The 24,540-nt window shown below is 58.0% G+C and overlaps 1 protein-coding gene across 3 annotated transcripts in view; it reads right to left on the bottom strand.

Annotated features, from left to right (window-relative positions):
* SRCIN1 (SRC kinase signaling inhibitor 1) overlaps nucleotides 1-23,454 on the bottom strand; it is a 72,098-nt gene extending 48,644 nt beyond the window's left edge. For 2 of the 3 annotated variants that reach the window (XM_047757969.1, XM_047757970.1), the window contains exon 1: nucleotides 23,248-23,452. In XM_047757969.1, the coding sequence (XP_047613925.1) occupies nucleotides 23,248-23,371 (124 nt within the window). In that variant the 5' untranslated portion in view covers nucleotides 23,372-23,452. Of the gene's footprint in view, nucleotides 1-23,247 lie in introns of all 3 variants that reach the window. The other variant, XR_007131857.1, reaches the window with a different exon arrangement.
* Between the last annotated feature and the right edge of the window lie 1,086 nt (nucleotides 23,455-24,540).

The raw sequence follows: 24,540 nt of genomic DNA, 5'->3' as shown, positions 1-24,540 counted from the left end.
TAGAGCCTGCAGTGGGGAGGCGGAGGCTCCAGACAGGGGACATATGCCACAGCCTTGTTGATGACTACAGCCCCATAAATCAGTGCGGGGGAGGGGGCTGCATCAGGGCTCACCCCTCAGGTGCCCAGGCAGTGATGGAGGGCAGGGTGATGGTGAGGCAGGAACTGGATTCTATAGGGGGTGGCAGAGAGAGAGGAGAGGTAGCTGAGACAGTCTGCTCTCCCTGAGGCATGGGGGGCTTTGGCCCGAAAAGCTGTAGAGTCTGTTTAAGATCCTTTGAGATCCTTGGCTTCATTTAACAGAGACTCGGGGAAAGAGGTGAGGTGCCTGCATAATCCAGGAGTCCCAGCCCCCTCTCTGCCAAGAATTCTCCCCGCTCTGCAGGGTCCCAGTGGCCTGGGATTCAGGGTTGGGGGCCATCCTGTTATCTTTGGGAGAAAGAGGCCTTGGGGGGCTCTAAGGGCTCAGACATGAATTTATGCTGAGCCAGCCCTAGGCACTTGAGGTCAGAACATTGGGGGAAAAAAACCAGGCCAGAGACACCCTGGGTTTAGAGTCAGCTCCTTCCTCGAGGGGCCCCCCAACTAAAGGTTGGCCATTTCTTTAGTCATCCATTCGGTCAGCCAGCCTCTTCCCTCTCAGAGCCTCAGGGCGCTAATCTGTAAAATGGGGATGTTGGCCTCTAAACCCTCCTGGGCCCTGGGGGAGGAGCTGGCAGGACATTGAGGAGCAAGCGCATTGTTTGGAATTAAAGACACTCCCTGACATGGTTCTGCTGGGACAGCGGACCAGCCTTCCCATTAGCCCTGCACCTGCTCCAGCCACCGCCAAGGCCCCTCACCCTCCCCAGACTGAGCAGCCCAGTGAAAAACCCAGCAGATTGCTTCCTGGGTTAGAGTTGCTAGACTGCTTGAGTCTAGCAAGCAGTGGGCTCTGGGCACCAGCAGCTCTGAGCAGATCGATGCTTCTTGTTTACCGGCAGGGGGCTGGTGAGGGATCTATATGGGCAGGGGTCTTGTGTGTGTGTGTGTGTGGGGGGGGGGGGTGATTGGGGAGTAGATGAGACAGGGAGGCTTTGAAGGGGTTGCAGGACTGGGTTCTATCGGGGCAGAGACATAGGCAATGGAAGGCTGTGAGGTGGAGAGGCAGGGGGCTCTGAGGGCAGAGGAAAAGTGGGGAGACCCTGGGGGGGAGCAGAGTTGGGGTACACTGCTGGAAGGAGCATTGGGACTGAGAGCCCCTGTGGGATGGGGGCTGGGGGAATCACAGAGATAAGCTGGGGTGGGAGTGTTTGCATCTCTCCAAGTATCCTCAGTGTGCAAGACCAGCTGTAACGTTAAGAGTCAGAGATTGAAGCTACGGGGTTTGAACCCCAGGACTGGTGAGATCCAGATAGAATGAGGGGGAAGGGAAGAGAGGGAAGGGGGGGCTCTGGTCACCCTCGGCCCAGCCTTCCCAGCCTGGGCAACCAGGACGTGAGCCCACCAGAGGCTGGGATGACCCAGGGAGCGGTGGGCGCCCCCCAGTGGCCGGCTGCGGATAAAGGCGCAGGTGCTCAGGAAGAGAGCGACATTGTTACTTGTTCCCGCAATTCCAAATTCCACGCTTATTTATGAGCCCGATTTATTTTTATCCTCCACTGCATTCTTTTATATGAGATCACAGTAACTCATGATGAGAATTAAGATCCCAAGGTTTGAGTGACACTGTCTCATTAGCCACTGAGGCCCTCCCCACCTGGTGCCTTTATCCCAGATGTCGCCAGCTACTCTGTCCTCTGGCTGCCACTGGGCAATGTTTACCCATGACATCATCTCCCAAGGAAGAGGGTGTGGAGGAGAGCGGTGGGGAGGGAGAGGGAAGAAGAGAGGGGAAGGGGAGGAAGTAGACGGAGGAGCAAATACGGAAAAGAGAGGGCCTCGCTTGAGGGCCCTGCAGCCAAGACTGGGAGTTCAGGTCCCCAGCTCTCTCTCTAGAGATGGGGAGGCTGCACGAGGCCCCTCCCTTGGGGACCTGAGAGGCCTCACATGCGTGCCCCCATCCACTGCCTGGGGCCCACAGAGTCCCTGGGCTGGGCTAGATCCCAGTGAAGCCCACCAGCAGGGCAAGGGAAGGGGTGTGTGGAGATTGCTGGAAGGGTGGAGGGCCGGAATCAGACCCCAAAGACCTTGGCCTCCCCGCCCCGGCCATCACACACACTTGAACACATGCAGCTCAAGCCCCACCCCCTTCAGTGCCACCAACTACAGCCAAAGCGAGAGAAGCCCAAGTCACCCAGAAGGAGCCCCGAGGCGACTGCCACCATCGATTGTGCCTGACAACTCCATCCTGCTGGGCAGTTGCTGCGGTCAGGAAGCACACTGTGCTGGGAGGTCAGAGGCCAGAGGACAAAGGCCAAGCCTGGCAGAGGCTCCAGGAACCTGGATGAGGTGAGGGGATCATCTGTCCACCTCCCTGCTCCTCCCCCCATGAAGAAACTGGCCTCCCTGTCTTTGGGCACCCTGGCGCTGGGCTCTCTGTATGCCCGTGGCCCTCACTCCGTCGGCTGTCTGTCTGTGAGTCCTTGGAACAGAAGCCCATCTGTGTCTGTTTTCTCAAACCATCTTTTCCGCCCCATACCACAGCAACCAAAGTCATTTTCCGGGCAATTGCCTTTCTGTAAACATTCCTGTGTAATATCCCCCCAAATTGCCAATGCCCAGCACCCTGTCGAGTCTTCCTGTCACTCCAAGCAGAGCCTCGGAGGTGGGGGCGGGCACTGGGATGAGGGGGGATCAGAGGGGAGGAGGCTGCTGCACTGAGGATCAAGGACAGGGCTTCACGTCCCGGCTCTCAGCATGGAACCCCCCAAACCTGCCCCCCTGTGTCCCCCTTCCCTCGCAACCCAGACCCACTTTCCCTGAAGGTCAGGCCTCCTCCAGAGAGTCTGTCTGGGTGGGAAGGGATGACAGAGAAGAAGGGGGAGGGGAGCCCATGGAAGAGACGCCTGCAAGGAAAGGGAGACTTGAAAGCATGGGGGTGATGGTTAGACAATCAGGGTGACTTCCTGCTGCCTGGGAGCAGGCGGGCAAGGCCAGGCAAGCCGTCATCCTCATATCCCCAGGGAAAGCAGCTCCCCGGTCGCCCAGGCGTGAGAGGGAGGATCCAGAAGAGGGACGAGGCCAGGCAGAGCCCGTCCCCACGATGGATCACCACCCGGGCCAGGCGAGAGGGTATCAGAGGCAGGACGGTCCTTGGCTGCTGACACGCGTTTCCCCTCCTCAACCCCCAGCACTGACCGACAGAGCCACCGTGAAGGGCCTGGGGTGGGTCCGTTCTCCCAACAGTACAGCAGGGAAACTGAGGACCAGGGAGGCTGAGTGAGCGAACAAGTTGCTGTGTAGACTCCCTTCCCCAGGCTGGGAGGTGAGAGGGGGACTGTGGCCTGTGACCCCCCCTGGATTCTTCTACCCGCCACCCCCCAGGGAAGCTGGGCATCTAGATTCAGGTGGGGAAGTGGGGTGGGGACCACAGAGCTCCAGAGGGAGCCAGGAGGCAGGGGAGGGCGCAGGGCACTGCCAGTCACCACCTCACACGGGTAGAAAAACACAAAGCAATTTGTGCAGATTTAAAACCCACTGAAGGCCACTTAGTTGGTAAACGAGTCAGAATCTAATTAAAGGACCTCGACAGGGCTGCGGGGAGGGAGAGCTCACCTGCCTGGGTCTCAGCTGCTCCCAGCAGAGCTTCTGGGGCTTTCCCCAGGGAGAGAGAATTTGAGAGAGAGGGTGCTGGGCTCCCTGGGGATAGGGCAGGCGCTGTCCCAGCCAGATGCTCCCCCCGCCTCCGCCCCCATGCTTCCTTCTCACCCGTCCATGGGCTGACTCTGTCCTGCAGATTCTGTCCCCTCACTCAGACTGGGAGCCCCCGGGAAGGGGCCTCTTCCCTCAAAGGGGGCACATTCCAGGGCAGGACCCACGGATCCTCCCTCAGGGTGGGACAGGGTGGGACAGGGTGGGACTCCTTTGTCTGCCCCCTTAGACTAGGGACCCCCCCAAAGCCAGGCCCCTGTCTCCCCCATCAGACTAGAGACTCACTTAGGTTGGAGCCTTGTCTCCGCGTCCAATGGACTGGGCACAACCTGTGCCTCCTCCCCGAGGGCCCTGTTTACGTCTTTAGATTAGAAGCTCCTTCAGGGCAAGGCCCTCGTCTCCACCCTCAGATGGGGGGCCCCTTGTTGGCAGAGGCACCACTCTGCCCCGACTGGGTGCTCTTGTTGACAGAACGAGGAGGGGGGAAGAGAACCACAAGCCACCTCAGGAGTAGGGGCGGAGGCCTGCAGACCATTAAAGATGGCCTCAGTGGTGTCTCTGCCAGCCGCGCTGGCTCTGTGTGGCTGTGGAGTCCTTGTTCCCGGCTATCTGCTGCCCTTTCCCCACCCTGACTCTCACCCTCCGACTCCCCACGTCCACAGGGCACACAGCACAGCAGCCCTCCATCCCTGGCGAGGAGAGGCTTCCCTCCCTTCCGCTCGAATCTCTTAGAGGAGTGAAGGCTTCAGACTGTTCTGGTTAGCCCTGCCTGCGTCTGCTTTCCCTGCAGCCAAATGCTTTTTCATGCAAGGAAGGTGAGGCCCAGAGAGCAAACCTGACTCAGTCATACAGGAGCTGGAAGCAGAGCCAGGAATGGAACCCAGGCATCCTGGCTCCAGGGACAAGGACTTCTCCACCCCCTCTATGCCACTTCCCAGAAAGCAATTGCCAGGGGAGCCCCTCTCCAGGCCCCAGGCCCCAGGAGGGCAGAGACTAACCACCTCCTTAGGAGGAATCAGCAGCCGAGGCAGATAACCTGAGCCCCAAAGAGACAAGAGCTGTGGGTCACAGTCCAGCCGCACCCCAGCCCAGTGGATGCTCCCCACACAGAAATCCGGGTCCCCCACGTGGCATCCGGACCATACTCCTCAGACGAGACCAAGCCCTCCTTGCAAAAGGGCCAAGAAGCCGACCTCTTGCCCAGAATTTCAGATACACGAGTTTCCGAATTCTCCCTGCAGCCCTCCCCACAACGGGCAAAGCCAGGGCATTGCCTGATATCACTCCATTTGGAGGTGAGAAAGCTCGGCTCAAACCCATCTCTGCCACTGACGGTGCGACCTTGAGCAGCTCAGCAGCCTCCCTGAGCCTCAGTCCTTTCATTTGTTTAAAAACAACTGGGAGTTCCCACCGTGGCTCAGTGGTTAACGAATCTGACTAGGAACCATGAGGTTGCAGGTTCGATCCCTGGCCTTGATCAGTGGGTTAGGAATCCGGCGTTGCCGTGAACTGTGGTGTAGGTTGCAGACGCGGCTCGGATCCAGCGTTGCTGTGACTCTGGCCGTGGGCCGGTGGCTGCGGCTCCAATTCGACCCCTAGCCTGGGAACCTCCATATGCCGTGGGAGCGGCCCAAGAAATGGCAAAAAGACAAAACAACAACAACAACTAACACTGGGACGGGCGTGTAGGTTGTACACTGCACGGAAGGCACCAGCCTAGGGGAACAGCTCCTTCCGGATCTGCCCAATCGCCTGACGTCCTTTCACTCCACTGTCAGAGTTTTATCAGACCCAAGGTGGTAGAGTTTGGAGTTCCAGCTCCTAATGAAGATCTGGCTAATTGGCGTCCCGGGGAAGGGAGGGGGCGGAGAGGCAGAGGGGAGCACAACACCCTCGTCTGAAGCCGTCGCTGGAAGAGCTGGGAACAGCCCTGGCGTGTGCCCACACAGCCCGCGCTAACAAGCTAACCCTCGCCTAGCGTCTCCGCCGTCACGCGCCCAGGGAAGGTGTCCTGTCAGCGCCACATCTCCCTGGCGAGGCAGCGGAAAGGAACACAGGCCGGGAGGAAGGGAAGGAGAGGGTGGGTAGCGAGGGAGGCAGACGCGTAGCCCCCCAGGTCTGCCGCCACGGCAGGGGGTGTGGCCAAGGGACCTTTGCCATGCCCTCAAGGCGGCCTCAGGCTCAAAGCATGCGCAGAAGGAGGCACCCTGCGCCCAGAGGGAGGGACCAATCTGTTGATGCTGAGGGATGGAGGGCCCAGCCACCACCCCATCTCCCAACAGGGAAGTGCTGTCAATACCGGGGACTCACGGTGGGGGGGGGGGGGCTGAGAAATGTTGGCCCCTCCCCCACTTCCTCCCAGCCCCCGCCCTTCATGGGATCAGCCTCACCTAAGAGGCATTTCCCAGCCCCACAACCCCAGCACCCAGACGGCTCCCTCAGCCACCACGCAGACTCCAAGCACAGGCACCCACGTATTCTCATTCTTTTTTTTTTTTGTCTTTTTAGGGCAGCGCAGGCTGTGTGGGCATATGCAAGTTCCCAGGCTAGGGGTCTAATCGGAGCTGTAGCCGCAACAAGCCAGATCCGAGCTGTGTCTGCAACCTACACCGGGGTTGCAGCTCACCGCAACGCTGGATCTTTAACCCACAGATGAGGCCAGGGATCAAACCCCGACCTCATGGATACTAGTCAGGTTAGTTACTGCTAAGCCATGATGGTTATTCCCACAGGCAGCCACTTCTGCTCATCATACCTGTGCACTGCGGCGCACCCCCCCGGGCCCAGCCCAGACTCACAGATGTGTGCCCCGTCACAAAGGCCTCCCCTGCCTCCACCACAGGCATCTGCAGGCAGAGTGGCACACTGGGGCCCAGCCCAGACCAGGTCACTGCAGAGACGCCACCATGACCCACCACTCTGCCATCTTAGATGCCACATGGACGGACAGGGCCCTGTGCCCATGCACACACACCAGGTACATTTCAGACCCCCAACAGAGTGCAGTGCACATGGGGGCTTCCTCAAATGCCTGCTCGATGCATCTCCAACTTGGGGTGAAAGACAGTGGGGACCCCATCTGCCCACCCTGAGTGCTGCTGCCGCCCCTTCTCAGACAGACAGCTTCCTTGGCCCCTCTCCTGCTTTGCCAAGTTCAGGGTCTCCTCCCTAATGTGTTTACATTTTATCTTGAAATAAAGGCCACTCCACTCTGACTAATGTTTACCCAACCAGCCAATGCCAAGGACTGGGATGCTCCTCCTGGACCTGGCACCCTAGCCCTTGTCTCCCTCGACAGGTGCTCAGCCTCCTGCACCAGGGGGAGGGGCCCACGGGCCTTGGATCTGCTTCCACCTGCTGCGGGAGGATAAAGGACAGGGCTGCTGGGCTGCAAGTTTCAGCCCTCGCCTGACAGGTTAGCTCCTCTACTGCGCTGCAAGCCAACTGGGAACAACAGCCAAATCTGCATCCCATTATGATCCCTCCCTAGGGGTGTTGAGGTTAGTGCCAGGAGAGATGGAAGGTGGAAGGTTGGAAGATGGGGGGGCATCAAGGGAAGGAGGACACTCAGAGTTTTCCGCCTGACTCCTGGGTCCAGACTGACCTAGGAAGCCTGATGGGATTCCATGGACATCTTTCAGTAGCGCTGTCTAACCTGAACCATCCCAGCAGGGCAGGACCCGGGAAAGTGGAGCGCTGGTTGGAAAGCAGGGGAGAAAGAAACAGCCTCGCCTTCCATCTGCAAGACTCAAACTCCAACCTTCTCGTCTCAGTTAAATCCACTCCTCCATCCGGAGTGATGATGTCTGAACTCAGTACCCGGCTTGCTGGATGCCGAGGTAAATGCACAGGCTGGCTGTGAATGACAGCGCTCCTGATCACCCCTCCCCCCCACAGGACAGCCCACAAGAGGCTCTGTCCGCCACTATTCATTCAGTTCTCAGAGTCGCCTCGAGGGTTGCTCTCCTCCGTTTTATAGGTGAGAAAGCAGAGGTCCAGGAAGGGGTGACTTATCTATGATCAGAGCTGGTACCAGGAGAAGCCTGGTCTTGACTGCGGGGTGGGGGTGGGGGGGTCCTCAGCCCAGATCCCCCTTCTTCCCTCTACACCCTGCTACCCGCCGAGGAAGAGGTGGACTCTGCCACCAGGGCATCCCTGAGTCTTCATCTCGGCCACTGGGCCAGAGCCCCGGGGGTCCCCTCAGTCTGTCCAGCACCCTGAGAAGGGACCACTCCAACAGCACCTCCCCAGTAAAGCACAGAGACCCTCAACCCCATCCTTTTCAGGGAGACCTCACACCGGAAGAGCAGGGACCCTTCCCCGGGGCAAGGCTGAGAGAGAAGGAGGAGGGGCAGGGAGCAGAGCTGCTCAGGGGGCCACAGAAGCCCAGGCTGCAGAGGGGGAGTCCTACCTTGCAAGGCCCTCTTCTCAGACATTAATTTGGTACAGGGTCCTCCCAGCCCTGGGCACAGGCTGTGCTGAGGCAGAACTGCAAGTCCTTCCTATTTCAGGAACACTATCCAGCCAGGACTTGGATACCTCCAGAAACAGCGAACTCATGACTTCCAAGAGGCCCATCATCTGGTGCGACTCCTCGTTGTTTAAAATGATCCCATGGCCTTCGGAGGAACCTAGGGGTAGGTCCTCTCCCTCTGGGACAGGATGGAGGCTCCTGAATCTGAATCTTCTCTCCTGAGCCCAACACATCAAGTCCTTCCTCCCACGGCCTGGCTTCAGCTCCGGGCCATCTTCATTGTGCTCTGTTGGGTCAGCCGCGTGTTGTCACCACCTCTTAAGTTGGTGGCCTTCAAAACTGCTCCAGTGGTCCAGATGACGTCGGAGCAGTCCCTCCCTGCTTCTGCTCTCACCAGCCCTCCCCCTGCCCCCAGCGTGTGAACCAGGGGAAACAAATGCCCAAGGTACAGCCAGCCCTGCCCTGGGACCAGAATGTACCTTCCTTGCCTCTGGCTCCTAACTCTCAGGCCTCCCCTGACCTTGGGCCTTGGGGCCAACTTGACTCCTCCCGCCTGGGATGGATGACTCCCCTGGCAAGCCCAGCTCCCTTGGCTCCTCCTCGGCACTTCCATCTGCCCTCTGCTGCCTAGCCTTGCTAATGCGATTCCAAGAGTTTGCTCTGAGTCTTAGCCCCTTCCTAGCAACCATGCCCCTCAGAGCCCCAGCAAGCCATATCCCAGCTCCAGGCACCAAAGTGAATGCCAGAGGTCTGAGTGGACAGCCTGCTCTGCCCATAATTCTCTGATTAGTGACCTTGAGGTCCTGGATACCCTGTCCAGCAGCCACTGTGCCACCAGCCACTCTGAGAACTGGAAAACCACAGCCCACATGATAATATCTGATGCATATTAACCACACAGTGCTTCCTCCTTGTTAACCTCCTTCCTCCTCCTCAGACTCTGCCCTCCTGCCAGAAGGCCCAGGACTAGGAGGAGAGGCTCCCTCACCGCCCGGCTGCTTCCCAACACTCTGCCCCATATCTGCATCCCATGCTCGCACAGTGGCTAATTCTGGCATCTCATCAGACAGTAATTATGGGGGAATCAGCAGTGCTGTCATCTCTGCAGCTCGGCACCTGTCACCGCGCTGCCATCCCCAGGCTGCTGGGATGGGACCGGAAGCTCAGGGAGGAGGGGGGTGTTGGAGAGGGGTGTCTGTTCCCTCCCCACCTCGGCAGCCCTCACCTCCTTCAACCCTACCTGCCCACAGGTGCTCAATGCATGCCAACCAGGTGGCCACTGGCCACACAAGTGTGCTGTGTTACCCACATGTGAATGCATGTGTCCTGTGTCACAGGTACACATGCTCAGGACCAAACAGAGCAGGAAGGACACAGTAAGCCAAGGCTCAAATCCTGTCTCAGCTCCTTCCCATAAGCGTGACTTTGAACAAGTCATTTTACTTCTCTGGATGTCAGTTTCCTCAATGTCAAAATGGGAGAAATAGTGCTTGTCTTGGGAAGAAGGGAAGAAATAAATACGTGAAGTATCGAGCGCAGTGCCTGACACATGTACAATCATGTAGTCACTCAACAAACAACTAGTATACTGCTGAATAGCACAGGGAACTACATCCAATCACTTGTGATAGAACATGATGGAAGATAATACGAGAAAAAGAATGTCTGTATAGGTATGACCGGGTCACTTTGCTGTACAGTAGAAATTGACAGCACATTGTAAATCAACTAGACTTTAACTTAAAAATTTTTTAAATAAAAACAATTAGTACACACCTACTGTGTGCAGGGCAATAGGGGGATGCCAAGGTCAATGAATCACAGTTTAGCAAAGATCACACTCAGGCCACACTGGGGCACAGGCATTTTGTTTGGCTGGTGGTGTTTTGTTTCTTTGAATTTTAATGCCTTTAAGGAACACAGCTATGTTTCTCCTCGCTGCAGTCCTCACCCTTCCCTTTTGTCCTCATCCACTGCTTTACTCATTTCCAGGCCCTGAAAGCACTGAGTCTGCTGCCACAAGAGCAAACATGAACTAGTAGGTTCGGTTATATCCAGAACCAATGCCACGAGAGATCTGACAGAGCCATGGGAGGTGGGGGGGCGGGGTAGGGCCACCTCAGGGAGTAGGAGAAGTGGGAGGTGACAAAGGGAGGGCCTTCCTGGAAGAGGAGGTGCAGAAGCAGAGGCTCACAGAGGGAAACAGCAGGCCTGTTGGGAGCTGATGGAAACAGAGGCATCCAGGGCTTGGTCCTTCCCAGGGCCGGATCTCTGCCCTGGGCTGCCGCGCCTCCTGCTCCTCCAAAACATTTCCTGGGTGGGTCGTGTCGGGGGAGCTACATTCTAAGACCCACGTTTCCTCGACTCACAAGCAGCATCTACTGTCCCAACCAAGGCACGGAGTCACTTTCCTGGAGTTCAGACCCCGCCCAGATGAGGAGGAACTCTGGCTGGAACCAAAATGAGGTCTGCCTGTGAGACCTCTCTAACCTTCAGTCCCCCTCCCAACCCTTCTCCAGGGTCCAGGAGCCCCTGAGTCTCCCCACCCCCCCCCAGCGGGGGGACTGAGGAACAAGGCAGGGGGAGGGAAGCGGAGATGAACCTCAGAGTTGACTCTGAATCTCGGGGAACCATGCTGGCGGAAGCGCAGAAAGTGAGGCAGTAGCACCCGACCTGCAGCGTGAGGGATCGAGGCTAGACCCAAGAAAGGCTTGGGGGAAAGGCAAAATGGAAGGAGGGGGAATAGGGCTGAGGCTGCCATGACGGCTCATCTGTGTGATTTAGGGCATGTTACTTAACCTCTCTGGTCTGTCCCCTCCATCATAAAACAGAGACCACGGCCTGGAGCTCATAGAACAGTTGTAAGGATGAAATGAACCAACACAGGTAGGGAGCTTAACCCAATATACGGCTCAGATATTTCTTTTATTTTTATTTATTATTATTATTATTTTTATTTTTTGTCTTTTTGTCTCTTCTAGGGCTGCACCCGCAGCATATGGAAGTTCCCAGGCTAGAGGTCTAATCAGAGCTGTAGCCACCGGCCTGTGCCAGAGCCACAGCAATGCCAGATCCGAGCCACGTCTGCGACCTACACCACAGCTCACGGCAACACCGGATCATTAACCCACTGAGCAAGGGCAGGGACCGAACCCGCAACCTCATGGTTCCTAGTCAGATTCGTTAACCACTGAGCCATGATGGGAACTCCCACTCATATATTTCTGAGTAAACATTCAATAAACACTGATCAGTAGTGTTTTCATTATTATCAGGGAAGTTTTTTTTGTTTTTTTTTTTCCCAAAACTCAGTAACAATTAAATGACAAACCCCCCCCCCCATAGTTTGCCAGCCTCCACTCTCTTGCTCTCTCAGAGCCACAGAAAGACCCTGGAGGTCTCTTCTAACTGAAACCAGAGTCAGCAGGGAGCCACTGACCCCACTCTGGCCCCAGACGATGCCAACCCCCTCACCGCCTCCACCGCAGGCATTCTCAGCACCCTCACGGCGCACTTCCAAGAACCCTCATGTCTTATTCCGCTCTGGGTGGTTAAGCAGGACAGGGGCTTCTCTGGCGCTTTACAGATGGAGAAAGTAAGGCTTGGAAGGGACTGAGCTCCCCGCCTCTGGGAGTATTCCAAAAGAGGAGGGGGGATGGGTGAGAGAGGAAAGCATTCAGGCCCCCTCCATGGTTCCCTGCCCCTGAGCCTTGGCCCCTTTGCAATTTGCATAGGGAAGGGAGGTGGTGGCCTGCGTGACCTGGACAAGGGGGACAGAAGGGAAAGGCTGTAATTTCAAGTCACTCCTGCCTTCTCCCCGGCAGCAGCCACGGATGGGGGAGGGAAGGGAGCAGCGTCGTTGCTCTTTTAGGAAAACGGTAATTTTAATTAAGAGGCAGACAAACGAGTGCTCTGCAGATTGTCTCCGAGCAAAGTTATTAAAAAGCCATCAAGGCGGCGGCAGCCACAGTGGCAAGAAGGGCTGCCTCCCCCATCTGCCCGCCCGGATTGGGGCCAAGCATCCTTCAGAGAGCTGGAGGATGTGGAGCCTGCAAAGAGCCAAGACAGAGATTCTGCAGCCCCTTGCCCAAGGGGGGACCAGGGTGGCACTCAGACAGTACCCAGGACACAGCCTGCCAACCCCAGGGAGCAGCGGGGGGAGGTGCAGAAAGGGAACCAGCAATTGGGCAGCTGCTGCCCCGGGGCCAGGCTCTGGTCCAGCGGATGCATTTCTTATCCTCTTCTCAACAAGCCTGCCATTGCACAGGCAAGGACATGGAGGCTCAGAGAGGGAAAGTGACTGGTCCACGTCCGCACAGCTAGACAATGGCTTACGTGAGCATCTGAACCCCGATCAGGCTGACTCTCAAGTCCAGGGCTCCAGGCCGCTGGTCCTGGGCACAGGAGTGGGAGGTGGGTTCCCAGAGGTCCTCTGAGGTGGCCTCAGCTCTGGCTTGACAATGCTGCCCACAGTCCCCAGTCATTGCCTTGGAGCTCCGGTCACTGCCTGTTTGGCAGGTCAGGGGACACTCTATAGGGACATGCAGTGCAGAGAAGCTGCCAGCAGGGGGAGCCCGGGCGGATGGGGCATCACCGATGAGGGTCACAGTCCTTTCCAGGCAGCCAGCCCGGCCACAGCCACCCCCCAGGCCCCACCGCTGGAGATTTCCGCCAAGCCCTTAACCTCTGTCTGTGCACCACTTAATTAATGAAAGAACCTTATCCGTCTTGGTCACTGCTGGCCTCTGAGCCTAGCCCAGTGCCCAGCACAGGAAAGATGCTCAACAATCTTCACTGAATGAATGAAGGAAGGAAGGAACAAATGATTGACTACATGGAATTAGATCACAGGTTCACGAGTGCCTATAAACTAAACAAAGCTGTACTGAGGTTCAAGTGGGCCCATCTCCTCCCATCCCCCATCCTCTGGCCCACGCTGGAATCCGGGCTGTCCCCCATCAGAAGGGCCCCCTGCTCCTGACCCCCTGTCCCCAGGCTGCCAGTCCCCTCAGCCGAAGGCTCCTGCCTCCTCCCCTCTCCCCAGACCCCAAGACACAGAGCTTTGCGGCCAGCACACACACAGGTACATGCACACGTGCTGGCACACGTACACGGAACTCACATGCACACACGTGCACACACACACGTTCTCTGCCAGGCAAGGTGCCCTCCCCAGAGTCAGGTCTCTGCTGCCCCCCTCCCCTGGCAAAGGCCTGGGGCCACCAGGGACAGTCCCCTCCCCCATTTCCGGCCCTCGAGGCTGGAGTGGGGCATCTGGCTAGGGAGCAGTGGGAGGCAGGATGGCGGGGAGAGGCCCCCCTCCTGGCTTACCAACCTGGAGACTTTAAACAGAGGGAACAGAGTCCTGGAGGCTTCCCTCCCGCTGCACGCTGGAGCCCTGGGTGAGGGATAGGAAAGGAGGAAAGTCGTGAATGAAGGCCCCGAGCCAGAGGAGGGGCCGGGGCGGGGCTCCCAAAGCAGGATGGGCCTGGGCCAGGGGCCTTGGGCCATGGGCAACGAAGGGACAGGGACAGAGCAAGGCAGAGCCTTAGGAGCTGTCCCTTTGGGGGTCACCAAGGGCTGGGGGGCAGACAGGATAGAGATTGGGTGTTGGAGGAAGAGCAGGGGCTGACGGGGCAGAGACACTGGTGGGAGACAGACAGGAGGACAGACAGCAGGACAACACCGAAAACATGGGGTCCCCAGAGTGGGGTCCCTAGGACAGACAGTCAACAACTCAGGCCAGAAACAGGGCCAGACCCGCTCCTGGGAGCCCACATAAGATCCCAAATGACAACACCTCGGAGGGTCCATCTGCCGTCCCCAGCCAAGGTCGCCCCACTCTGGAAGGTTGGTGGCTTCGGAGTCAGATGGGCCTGCCATTATTGCTCGGCTGACAACCCCCTCCCAGCCCGAGACCCTCTCCCCACATCTGCTCCACTCACCCCCTAACCCTGAGGAAGGCCCCCTCCTTTGGCTGAAGCAGAGGCAACAGAGGCACTTCACAGCCAACACGCGTGCACACAAACTCGCCGTGTTGGGGGCTGGGCGGGCAAAGGGGGCCGCCCTGCCCAAACTGCCCAAAGCCCGGTACCTCCTGCCCCCATCCCACCCAATCCTCGTGCCCACCCAGTCCTCAAACTGCCAGGGCAGGGCCCCCCTCCTGCTGCCTCCCTTTCCCTCTGCAGGAAGTCCTTCTACCTCTACTCTGTGTCCCTTGTGCTACAACACCTGTCTGCTGCCCTTCATCCCGGGCCTGCAGCATCGAGACCCTCCCTGCATGGAGGCCCTCTGGCCCGGGCACCCTCTCAGGCACAGCCTGCCCTTGGCTGGCTCAGACCCATCCATACCCATGTCACGTCTGGCTGCAAAGCCTTCCCAGAGCCCCCTGCCAATCTCACGGTTCCAATTTTCCCACCGATTACCCAAGACGCAGGCATCCCGGGGAGAGGCAGCTGTTGTACCCAGATGTTGGAATGCTGGGGCGAGAAATCAAGAATGTTCATTCACACAGCGAGCCCTGGAGGGCTGCCTGGACAGGGCACCAGGGGCTGGGGATGGGACATGGAAGGGGCAGATGGAGAGAGGGTCACAAGGTGGGAGCATGAAGACTCCAGACTCCTCACCGCCAGCCTTACACTGAAGTTCCAAGGGCCCAGGTCCAGACAGGAGGAGATGGGAATCCGGGTTCTAGATAAGACCAAAGAGGCTTCTTCTTCTTTTTTTTTTTTTTTTTTTTTTTTTTTGTCTTTCTTAGGGCCACAGCCGTGGCATATGGAGGTTCCCAGGCTAGGGGTCGAATCGGAGCTGTAGCCGCTGGCCTACACCACAGCCAGAGCAACGCCGGATCTGAGCCACGCCTGCAACCTACAGCACAGCTCGCGGCAACGCCGGATCCTTAACCCACTGAGCGAGGCCAGGGATGGAACCCACAACCTCCTGGTTCCTAGTCGGATTCGTTAACCACTGAGCCACGATGGGAACTCCTAAATAGGCTTCTCATGGATGCCCCTTCCTCCTGGGAGAGTGGTCACCCATTCATTCCTTCATTCATTCCTTCAATTGGACAGAGAAGAAGAGGATGAAGACAAGGATGTTATTTACTCAAGGTTCACGATGGGCCAGAAACTCTGCCTAAATTACCTCATTTAGGAGTTCCCGTCGTGGCTCAGCGGTTAACGAACACCACTAGCATCCATGAGGACACGGGTTCGCTCCCTGGCCTCGCTCAGTGGGATAAGGATGTGGCATTGTCATGAACCGCAGTGTAGGCCACAGATGCAGCTCAAATCCAGCATTGCTGGGGCTGTGGTGTAGGCGGGCAGCTACAGCTCCGATTAGACCCGTAGCCTGGGAACTTCCATAGGCCGCAGGTTCGGCCCTAAAAAGACAAATAAATAAATAAATAACCTCATTTAATCCTGATACCTGCCCTGTGAGGAAACCACCGTTGGCCCCAATTTACAGATGAGGAAACTGAGTTTCAGAGAGGTGAAGCGTCTTGCCCCACTCCACACAGCTAATAAGTGTCAAGACTGGGACTCCAGCCCACCCAAATCTAGCTGTCTGATTCCAGAGCCTGAGCCTCGAGCCCTGAGCTGAACTGTTTCCCACCTGTCCTCTCCAGTCTTTGTCTCCATTCTGTGCCTCTGGGAAGATCTGCCTAAAGTCTAACCTCTTTCCATCCCATGCTCCAGCATAAATTATGTTTTAAGGACAGTAAGCGGAGGAGAAGCCTTTGCTTCAGTCTCTTTTTGCCTCATCCTAGGAGTGGGAGGCAGATCATTCTAACCTTAGGCTGCAAATGGACCAGGGATCTGGGGAGAGGCGGGAGCTGTTGGGTCCAGATCTCCTGAGCTTCATCTTTGAGTGACTGTTGTAGCCCCTTTCCTACTCTCCCACCTCCATCATAGAAGAGGCTCCAGGAAGCCCTCGCTGGTCTCTCTCTCTTTTTTTTTTTTTTTTTTTCCTGGCCGAGCCTCTGCATGTGGAAGTTCCCGGGCCAGGGATCGAATCAGTGTCACAGCTGTAACCAGAGCCACAGCTGTGACAACACCGGATCCTTAACCCTGAGCCACGAGGGAACCCCCACAAGGGTCTCTTGTTTTAACATCCAGAAATCGCCAGAGCACCCAGGCTGGGGAGAGCCTAAAAGGTCAGGGGCAGCAAAGCGAGAGTCCCTGGCCGTCCTAAGAGCCCCAGCTTTTCCTCAGAGTGCCAACTTTCAATTAGAAGGAGTCTGGGCCAAGAATGGGGACTTAGAAGCCCAGCATGGCCACTAGGTGGGGGCAGAGTAGGCAGGGGACAGCCTAGGAGAGGCAGAGAGGCCCGGCTGTATCTGCAAGGGCTTCAGTGAGCCGTGGAATGCCTTCCCAATGAGCTGGGATCGTTAATTCTTCCCCAATGAGGCAGATGTTGGTGCCTGGGGTGACGCCACAGATGCCTGCTGTGTCTGCAATTATCAGACGCCCTGGGGTGGAAGGAGAAGGCAGGACACACACACCCTCCACCTTCTATGCTCTGCACAGACACTTCTAGCAAGGGCCGATTCGTGGGGGTCTCAGGGTCCTCAGGGCCCCCTGTGGCTTCCTTGGTCTGGGGTCTCTGGCATGTTCTGCGGCTAGGGTGAAAAAAAAGCCAGTGTGCTGGGATGAGGATGTATGCAGAGGTAAGGGAGGCAGGCGGGTGAAAACCCAAACTCCTCCCCAGGCTTTTTTTTTTTGTCTTTTTGTCTTTTTTTTTAGGGCCACACCTGTGGCATATGGAGGTTCCCAGACTAGGGTTCAAATCAGAGCTGGAGCCCCCGGCCTACGCCAGAACCACAGCAGCATGGGATCTGAGCCACATCGGCAACCTACACCACAGCTCCTGGCAACGCCGGATCCTTAACCCACTGAGCAAGGCCAGGGATCGAACCCGTGTCCTCATAGATGCTAACTGGGTCCGTTAACCACGGAGCCACGATGGGAACTCCTCCTCCCCAATCTTTTTTTTTTTTTTTTTTTTGCTATTTCCTGGGCCGCTCCCGCGGCATATGGAGGTTCCCAGGCTAGGGGTTGAATTGGAGCTGTAGCCACCGGCCTACGCCAGAGCCACAGCAACGCAGGATCCGAGCCGCGTCTGCAACCTACACCACAGCTCACGGCAACGCCGGATCGTTAACCCACTGAGCAAGGGCAGGGACCGAACCCACAACCTCATGGTTCCCAGTCGGATTCGTTAACCATGGAGCCACGATGGGAACTCCTCCTCCCCAATCTTAATGCAAATCCATTCCGGGATCTGCAGGCAACTGGGCCAGGTGGCTGAGGCTACAGAGAACCAGGAAGAGGTTGTGGGGGAGAAGAGCCACCAGCTGGAAGAAAGCGCTTCCACAGGAGAAAATATGGACTGGCATACAGTCCCTGGCTGGAACGGAGTGTGGCAAAGCCTTTTCTTTCTGGAGTGGGAAGAAAATTGACAGTAGCTGAATCCTAGAGACACTCCTTTACCCATCCTCTGGGCTGAGAGGACAGATTTAGGCAAAGTGTACCTTTGGAGCAGGAGGGACTGTTTGTCAGGGGCGGGCAGGCACAGGTAAGCACCAATATTCTCTTGGGCCAAATCTCCATTCATCCTGGTTTGACTGGAGCTGGGAAGTATTCTTTCCTCCCTCTTTGTGGCAAGGCATGTATCAGCTCAGGACAGAGGAGGTGGGTAGAACCTGTGACGGCTGGAAGGGACCTTAGAGATTCTCTACTCAGACCAAGGACACAGAAGACCAGAGAGGGCAATTAACTTGGCCACAGTCACACAGCAGTAGGGGAAGCAGGCAACGTGACACCTACCCAGTGCTTGCTCTCTACACTGCTCCTGACCTCTCTGCCGTGGGGGCTCAAAGACCAACCTCCCTGTCCCCTGCTCTTCCCTGGTAGCTCTGAACTCCTCTCCATCGAGAGCCCACTGCACTGTGCCAACCAGCACAGCCACCAGAGATTAAACCGGATCTACCAAGCTCCCTAGGTCATGTCCTTTTTTTTGTTTTTGTTTTGTTTTGTCTTTTTAGGACAGCACCCTCGGCATGTGGAGGTTCCCAGGCTAGGGGTCTAAGCGGGGCTACAGCCACAGCCACAGCAATGCGGGATCCGAGCAGCATCTGCGACCTACACCATAGCTCATGGCAATGCCTGATCCTTAACCCACTGAGCAAGGCCCTGGATCCAACCCGCATCCTCAAAGTTCCTAGTTGGGTCTGTTAACCACTGAGCCACGACGGGAACTCCTCTCTAGGTCATCTTAAAGGTCGTGTCAGCCGGTCCCCTGCCCCTCAGGACAACACTAGCTGACACACCATTGAGGTTAAAGATGCAAAAAGCCCACAGTAGAGCGGCCCTGGGAGGCACTGGGAGGTTTCCTTCCTGTCTAACCTTGATTCCTATCTGACCTCGATTCCCTGCAGGCTGGGACCGTTTCCTCTCAAGCTGTCCTGTGCATAGACAGGGGGAAGGGGAGAAGAACAGGATTCTCGGCCCCCAAACCCTTCTGTTTGCCCACCTGCGGCAGAGAGGACAAAGGCAGGGTGTCCCAGGGCGGCTGGGCCCTGCGCCCAGTGCAGGCGTGGTGCAGGAGGGCTGGGGTGGGGAAGCAGCAGCCTGAGTGTGGGAGAAACAGCTCTTCTGCGACGTGTCCTTCCGACTCCTCATCCACTGCAAAGTCCTGACTCTCATGGTTAGGGGAGGGTCTTCCCTGGGTTCAGAGCCATCTGTTCCCTCCCTCAGATCATTTATTGAATGTTGATTACATGTCAGGACATTTTCATCTATTATGTCATTTAAGCTTCACAACAATTGCACGGCCAGAAATTAATCTGCCCCTTGACTCAGTTCCTCCTTAAGTCTAACCTTGATCCCTCTTGCTGCATTTCCTCTGGCCTGGTCCTCTTTGGTGATAACAAGGATTTTAGCCTCTGTTTTCAGAAATGTTCACCTTACTCAGTGGCCCACCTTATCTTCTCCAGGCTGCCAATCTTTACCCGAGTCTTGCCCCATGTGATGGGCGTTATGGGGGTGAAAGGAAGTGAGGTAGTTTGAGGGCTGGGATACAGGGCACTGGCCTGTGCCAGATATGGTGGCAGAGGAGGAGGCCCTGGGGCTGTCCCTGTGACATCAGGCGGGGCTGACAGACATGGGGGCAGAACTCAGGGCAGCAACTTCTCCCTCCCTGTGACCCTGGCAGGGAGCATGCGGCCTCACGTGTGGTGCGCTGACCAGGCAGGGCCCAAGATGCAAGGCTCTAGTTCTCTCTCAGGGACCATCCATCAGGTTCAAGTTCAGCCCACACATACCCAGAGCCCAGGGGCCTGACACCTAGCGGGTGCTCAGGCCCTGCGAATGGAGAAAGGAGACCTCCAAACCCCTCCTCCAGGCTCGGTGGGGCTTCACATATCCCATGGTAGCCACAGACGACTGTAGCGAATTCACATCTACTTGGCTTCCTTGTCTGGACTTTTGGGAGCGGGAGTGATGAGTCAGGGTCCGCTCCACAAGGGGACCCTCCTGCCTCCAGCATGGCTGGAACACAGGAGCCAGACCCACTTCCCCAGGGAAGGCTCAGGCCTCAGCTTCCACCCCTCTGGGAGATTCCCGCAGAGAGAGCCCGGGCCAATGGGCAAGGGGAGTCGGAATGGTGGGTGGGACTCTGGTCCCTGTGGGCGGCACCCTCCCCCTTCAAGCAGGCACCATTAATATATGCAAAGCATATGCAAATCATCCCGAAGAGAGACACAACATCGGTGGAATGTCAGAAGAGGCCTTTGGAGATGAGCCAGCCCATGCCCCCTCATTTCACAGGTGAGGACAGAGGCCCTCTCCAGGAAGGGACTTGCTCAAGGTCACTGGGACATTTGGGCTCTGAGGAAGGATCCTAACGAGGTCTCTTTCCATGATGGCCTTGTCTTTCACATGGGGGGCTTCCAAGATCCTGAGGGGGTCATGGGGCCCTACCAGGGTTCCCCCGGACCCCTCCCTTCCCCCTCTGAGCCTGGGTAGCGGGTGGGAGGGGAACAGTGGGCAAGGGTGGTGATGATGCCTGGGGCAGTGGGTGCCCAGAGGCAAGGAGGGGGCCAGAGGCCAGAGGCATTGGTTTCTGCAGCCAAGCAGTAGAAGGCGGCTGGGGAACTTGAGCATCTGAAGCCCAATGTCAGGGCAAGGTGCCCGCTGTGTGTGGGGTGGGGGATGGCGCCTGACTACACACACATGTCTAAGTGCTCAGCAGCCCCCTTCCGCCTGGACTCTGATAACTACAGCGCCTGACAGACCGTAATAGTCCACTCAGGCCCCTCCCTGCCGTGGCTGCAGCTCCCCTACCCGCCCCCGACCCCCACCAACTTGGCTTCTCAACCTTCTAGACAGTCCTAGAAAGCAGGATAGATGCTGGGGCAAGAAGACAGACAGATGGGAGGGGGCAGACAGAGAGAAAAGGGGAGACTGAGGAGCAGAGGGCCAGAGACAAAGAGGGAGAGAGAGCAGGAAGGGCAGAGCCGGAGAGATGGAGGGGCAGGGACATGGGACACCGGGGCAAGAGAGTGGGGGGTCTGAGGGGCAGAAGGGGGGAATGTGGGAGCAGTAGAGCAGAAGGGGGGCTCCCAGCCTCCAGAACTGAAGGACCAGGCTGGAGCCTGGGCGTGGGACAGAGGAGCCCCGTTGAGGCCCGAGGCTGTCTGGCAGGGGTCGGGGACCATGCCCCTGCCCCTCTGCCCACGTCCCCAGCGAACCCCCCTGCTGCCAGGAAACCAGTCCTCTCTCCTCTGCCTCCCTCCCGCGCTCCTTCGCTCCCTCCCTCGGGGCGGGCAAGCGCTGCTTCCCAGCCAAATCCAAAGCCTTCATCTCCGCTTTTCAGAGCCGGGAATGAAAGAAGGGGAAGCGAATGTAGCCCTCAAACCCGCTGACGGCCAGATTTTTATTATCTTTGCTCGAATGGGCCCTAGGAAGCCAACAAGGGATTCTTCAAAGAGCATCTGAGTGGCTCATTGAAGCCTGCACCTGCACTGGCCCACCCACGACAGGCAGCCGGGGCTTGGGGGGCACGACCTGTCCCCCATCTCCCACCAAACCCAGAGACCAGATCAGAGGCTGCAGGGAGCCTCACCCTCAGTTCCCTGTGCCTAGGCAGGGGCCACTGGGTCGAGCAGCCAGGCTCGAAGGCCAGACTCGGGCCCACTCGGCCTCTGAGGCAGTCTCTGGCCCTCTCTGGGCCTCGAAGACACAAACGAAGGAAGAAATCGGATCGCCTTGCCAGGGCTTGGAGGAGATAAGTGCTTGGGATTCCTCGAAAGAGAAGCTTTTATGGCAGGCCCCAGCTCCTTCCCCTGAACGCTCAGCTGGCCCCCCTCAACAGCATCCTGAATCCCTCCCAACCAAGCTGCCTTTCCATTCCCGAGCCCCAGGTCCACCATCCGGCATGATCCTCGAACCCCAAACACAGCTCCCTTGGTTCAAATCCTCAACCTCGACCTCATCTCCTTTCTTTCCCCGAGACCTAACCTAGGGTGGAGATGGGGCTAAAACAGACCTGGTACTTCAAAGAGCCCAGCCCCCTCCCTCCTAAGCTTGGGTTTTGTCAGAGAAAGCCAAGGCTGGCACTGGGCAGACGGCAGCCGTGCCACCCTCCCCCCCAGCTCTGACCACACTGGTGAGATCGATGCCCACAGCCGAAGACAGAATCAATGGTTCTAATTAAACATTTCTTCCAGGGTGGGTCCCCGGCCAGAGAGAAACAGACAGAGATCATCTGAGGCTCTGCACCCCAGCACCCCACTCTAAATCCTATGCATATTTCAGAAACCCGGAACCCTGGATTCCCAGCAGGAATCGGGTCATGAAGACCCCAGACCCGCCCATCCCCACGCCGCATTAGGCGAGGAGGCGAACGAAAAGTACATATGGTGGAGCCAAGCCTCCTCATGGCTTATTCCCAGGGGCCCTTCCCCTAGAAGAGCTCCCCGTCTCCACTTAGCACTGAGGACCACAGTTGCTTCTTCCAGGTCTCCAGAGCACATAGGGGACCTGCATTTCCATCCTAGCCCTGAGGGTCATCACAGAGAGCCGGCCATCACGGTAAGGACGGAAGGAGCAGGGCTGGTGGGGGGTGGGGTGGGGGGGGCACTGGACAAAGACCCTCTTGTCCCCAAGGCGGGGTGGCAGGAAGCCAGGGCAAAGCCTTTGCACTGGCTGCCAATGGTGCCGGGGTGCCAGGCAGTCTGGGTGGAGGGGGGAATCTCATGCTTGGAGCCCCCTCCCCTTAGGTCCAGAGCCCTTACCCCATCCCTTGGTTCTGCACTAGGCCACCAGCTAAGTCTCTGCCCCCACAACTCCCAGCTTGCCCGGAGCCCTCTTCCTGTCTGAAGGCTGGGCCCTGACACTTGCCTGCAGTGGCCCCAACAGCAACTAGAACCAGCCAAAGACCTCACATATAAATCATAACTGCCCCCCGCGTACGTACACACGCGCAACCACGCCAGAAACTACCACCATCACAGCCGCCACCAGTGATGACAGAACCTCACCTCTTCACAGTGAAAGTTTCCATCAAATGCATCATCAATTCTTTAAGACCAGCAAGAGGGACAGGAAAGGGAATGAGAGAAACTGAGGCACCGAATTAGACAGCAAAGCAGTTGGCTCAAGGTCACCCAGACCAGGATATCCAGAGTTGCAAAGAAGCAATTCTCTTCGACCCCAAAGTGCTCAAATCCAGCACCAAGGAATATTCAGACCCGTAAGCATGGAAGTCTGGCCATCTGCCCGCCGCCACCACCCCCAGCCCTCATCTGCGCCCCCCCACCCCCAGCAAAACAGCAGTAGCTTCAACATCTCCTGAAAGGCTGCAGCCGGGAACCCACTTCCCTTAAAGTTGGGGGTTGTAAGACCTCCTGGTTCCCTAGTATTTGGGGAGAGGGACTGACAGTCCAGGATCTCCTCGCACCCACTCCCTGTTCTTGCTCACCTGGCTCCCCTCGGCCCCCGGGGTCCCTCGGTCCAGCCTCCTCCCTGGGAGATCGGGAGCTGCCCTCCGCTGTCCTCTCCCACCAGGCCAAGGCAAAGCGCCGGAGGCACTGCCAGGGCTGCATGGGGAGGGGTGGGGCGGGGGGGCTTGCACTAGCAGCCGTACACGCCCCGCCAGGCCCTGCCAGCCGAGCTGCGGAGGCACCCGGCCGGCCCCCTCTGCTTCCACCAGCATCCTGCTGCCCCCACCGACAGGACTCGGAGCTGGCCCGGGAGGTTCTGACGTAGCAAGGGGGTGCGTGGGAGGGGAGGGGGGGCCAGAGCGCGTCCCTTCCCCGGCCCCGCCCTCTGCCGCTCAGCCTCCAGCAGTCCCTACCTCCTCACTCTCCCTAGATGCTCTCCCCAGCTGGGGGCGCCCTCCTCTGCCCTCTGGCCTCTGCGAGGGGAGGGCTTAAGATCAAATAGCCCCTCCCCAAGCCCCTCCCTCTTGTGGCCCCTCCCTACACGCCAGCCGAGCGGGGAGCGGGTCCCCAGTTTCTGCAACTGCTGCCTAGGCTCCGAGGTCTCCAGGGCTAGGGCCTCGAGGTGACTGGGGCGAGGGGGAGGGGGGCAGGGAATACAGGCTTGTATCCTGGCAACACAGCCAACCCCAAAATACACTCATCCTCTTCCTTCCCTGGAGGGCTAAACTCCAAGCGCTTACCGCCACCATCCAAGGGCGTGTACCCCATTATGGGACCTGGGGGAAGGAGAGGCCTTTGATGCTCCCACCACTTCTCCATCTCCTTCGCCTCCCCCTGCATCCTCCTCTTCCTCCACCTCGGATGGACCACTCCCCTCCCCCACTCTCCTCACCATCCATCCCCCTTCCTCTTCTCTCCCTCCCTTTCCGTTCCATTCAAACCCTTTTAAATTTTGACCCCTCGAGCCCCCTTCCCCGGCCTTACGAGGCCCTCCCCACCCGGTCTCCGGCCTCGCCAATGCCTGACCCCCTCTCTGGTCCCAACACTTCTCTCTCCCGGGTCCTTCTCCCAAGCCCGGCGCGCTGCGGTCCCCTGCCCCCATACACCTGCGCCCTGAGCATCCCTCGCCCCACCGGCCGCCGCCTCCCCGGCCCGGCCGCCACCCCCGCCCCCGGCCGAGGGGAAAACACACAAAGAAAACAGAAATACCTTCCACTTAAGCATGGAGGCACATTAGGGAGGAGAGAGACAGGGACATGCCTTGGGACGGAGCGTTCCCCATCGGGCGGGGGCACGGGGGGCGGGGGCCCCTGGCCGGCCTGCCTGACGCT

Source organism: Phacochoerus africanus, chromosome 14 (assembly GCF_016906955.1).
Source record: "Phacochoerus africanus isolate WHEZ1 chromosome 14, ROS_Pafr_v1, whole genome shotgun sequence".
Lineage (NCBI taxonomy): Eukaryota > Metazoa > Chordata > Mammalia > Artiodactyla > Suidae > Phacochoerus > Phacochoerus africanus.
Note: the sequence above shows the minus strand (reverse complement) of the source record. Positions and strands in the feature narration are given on the sequence as shown.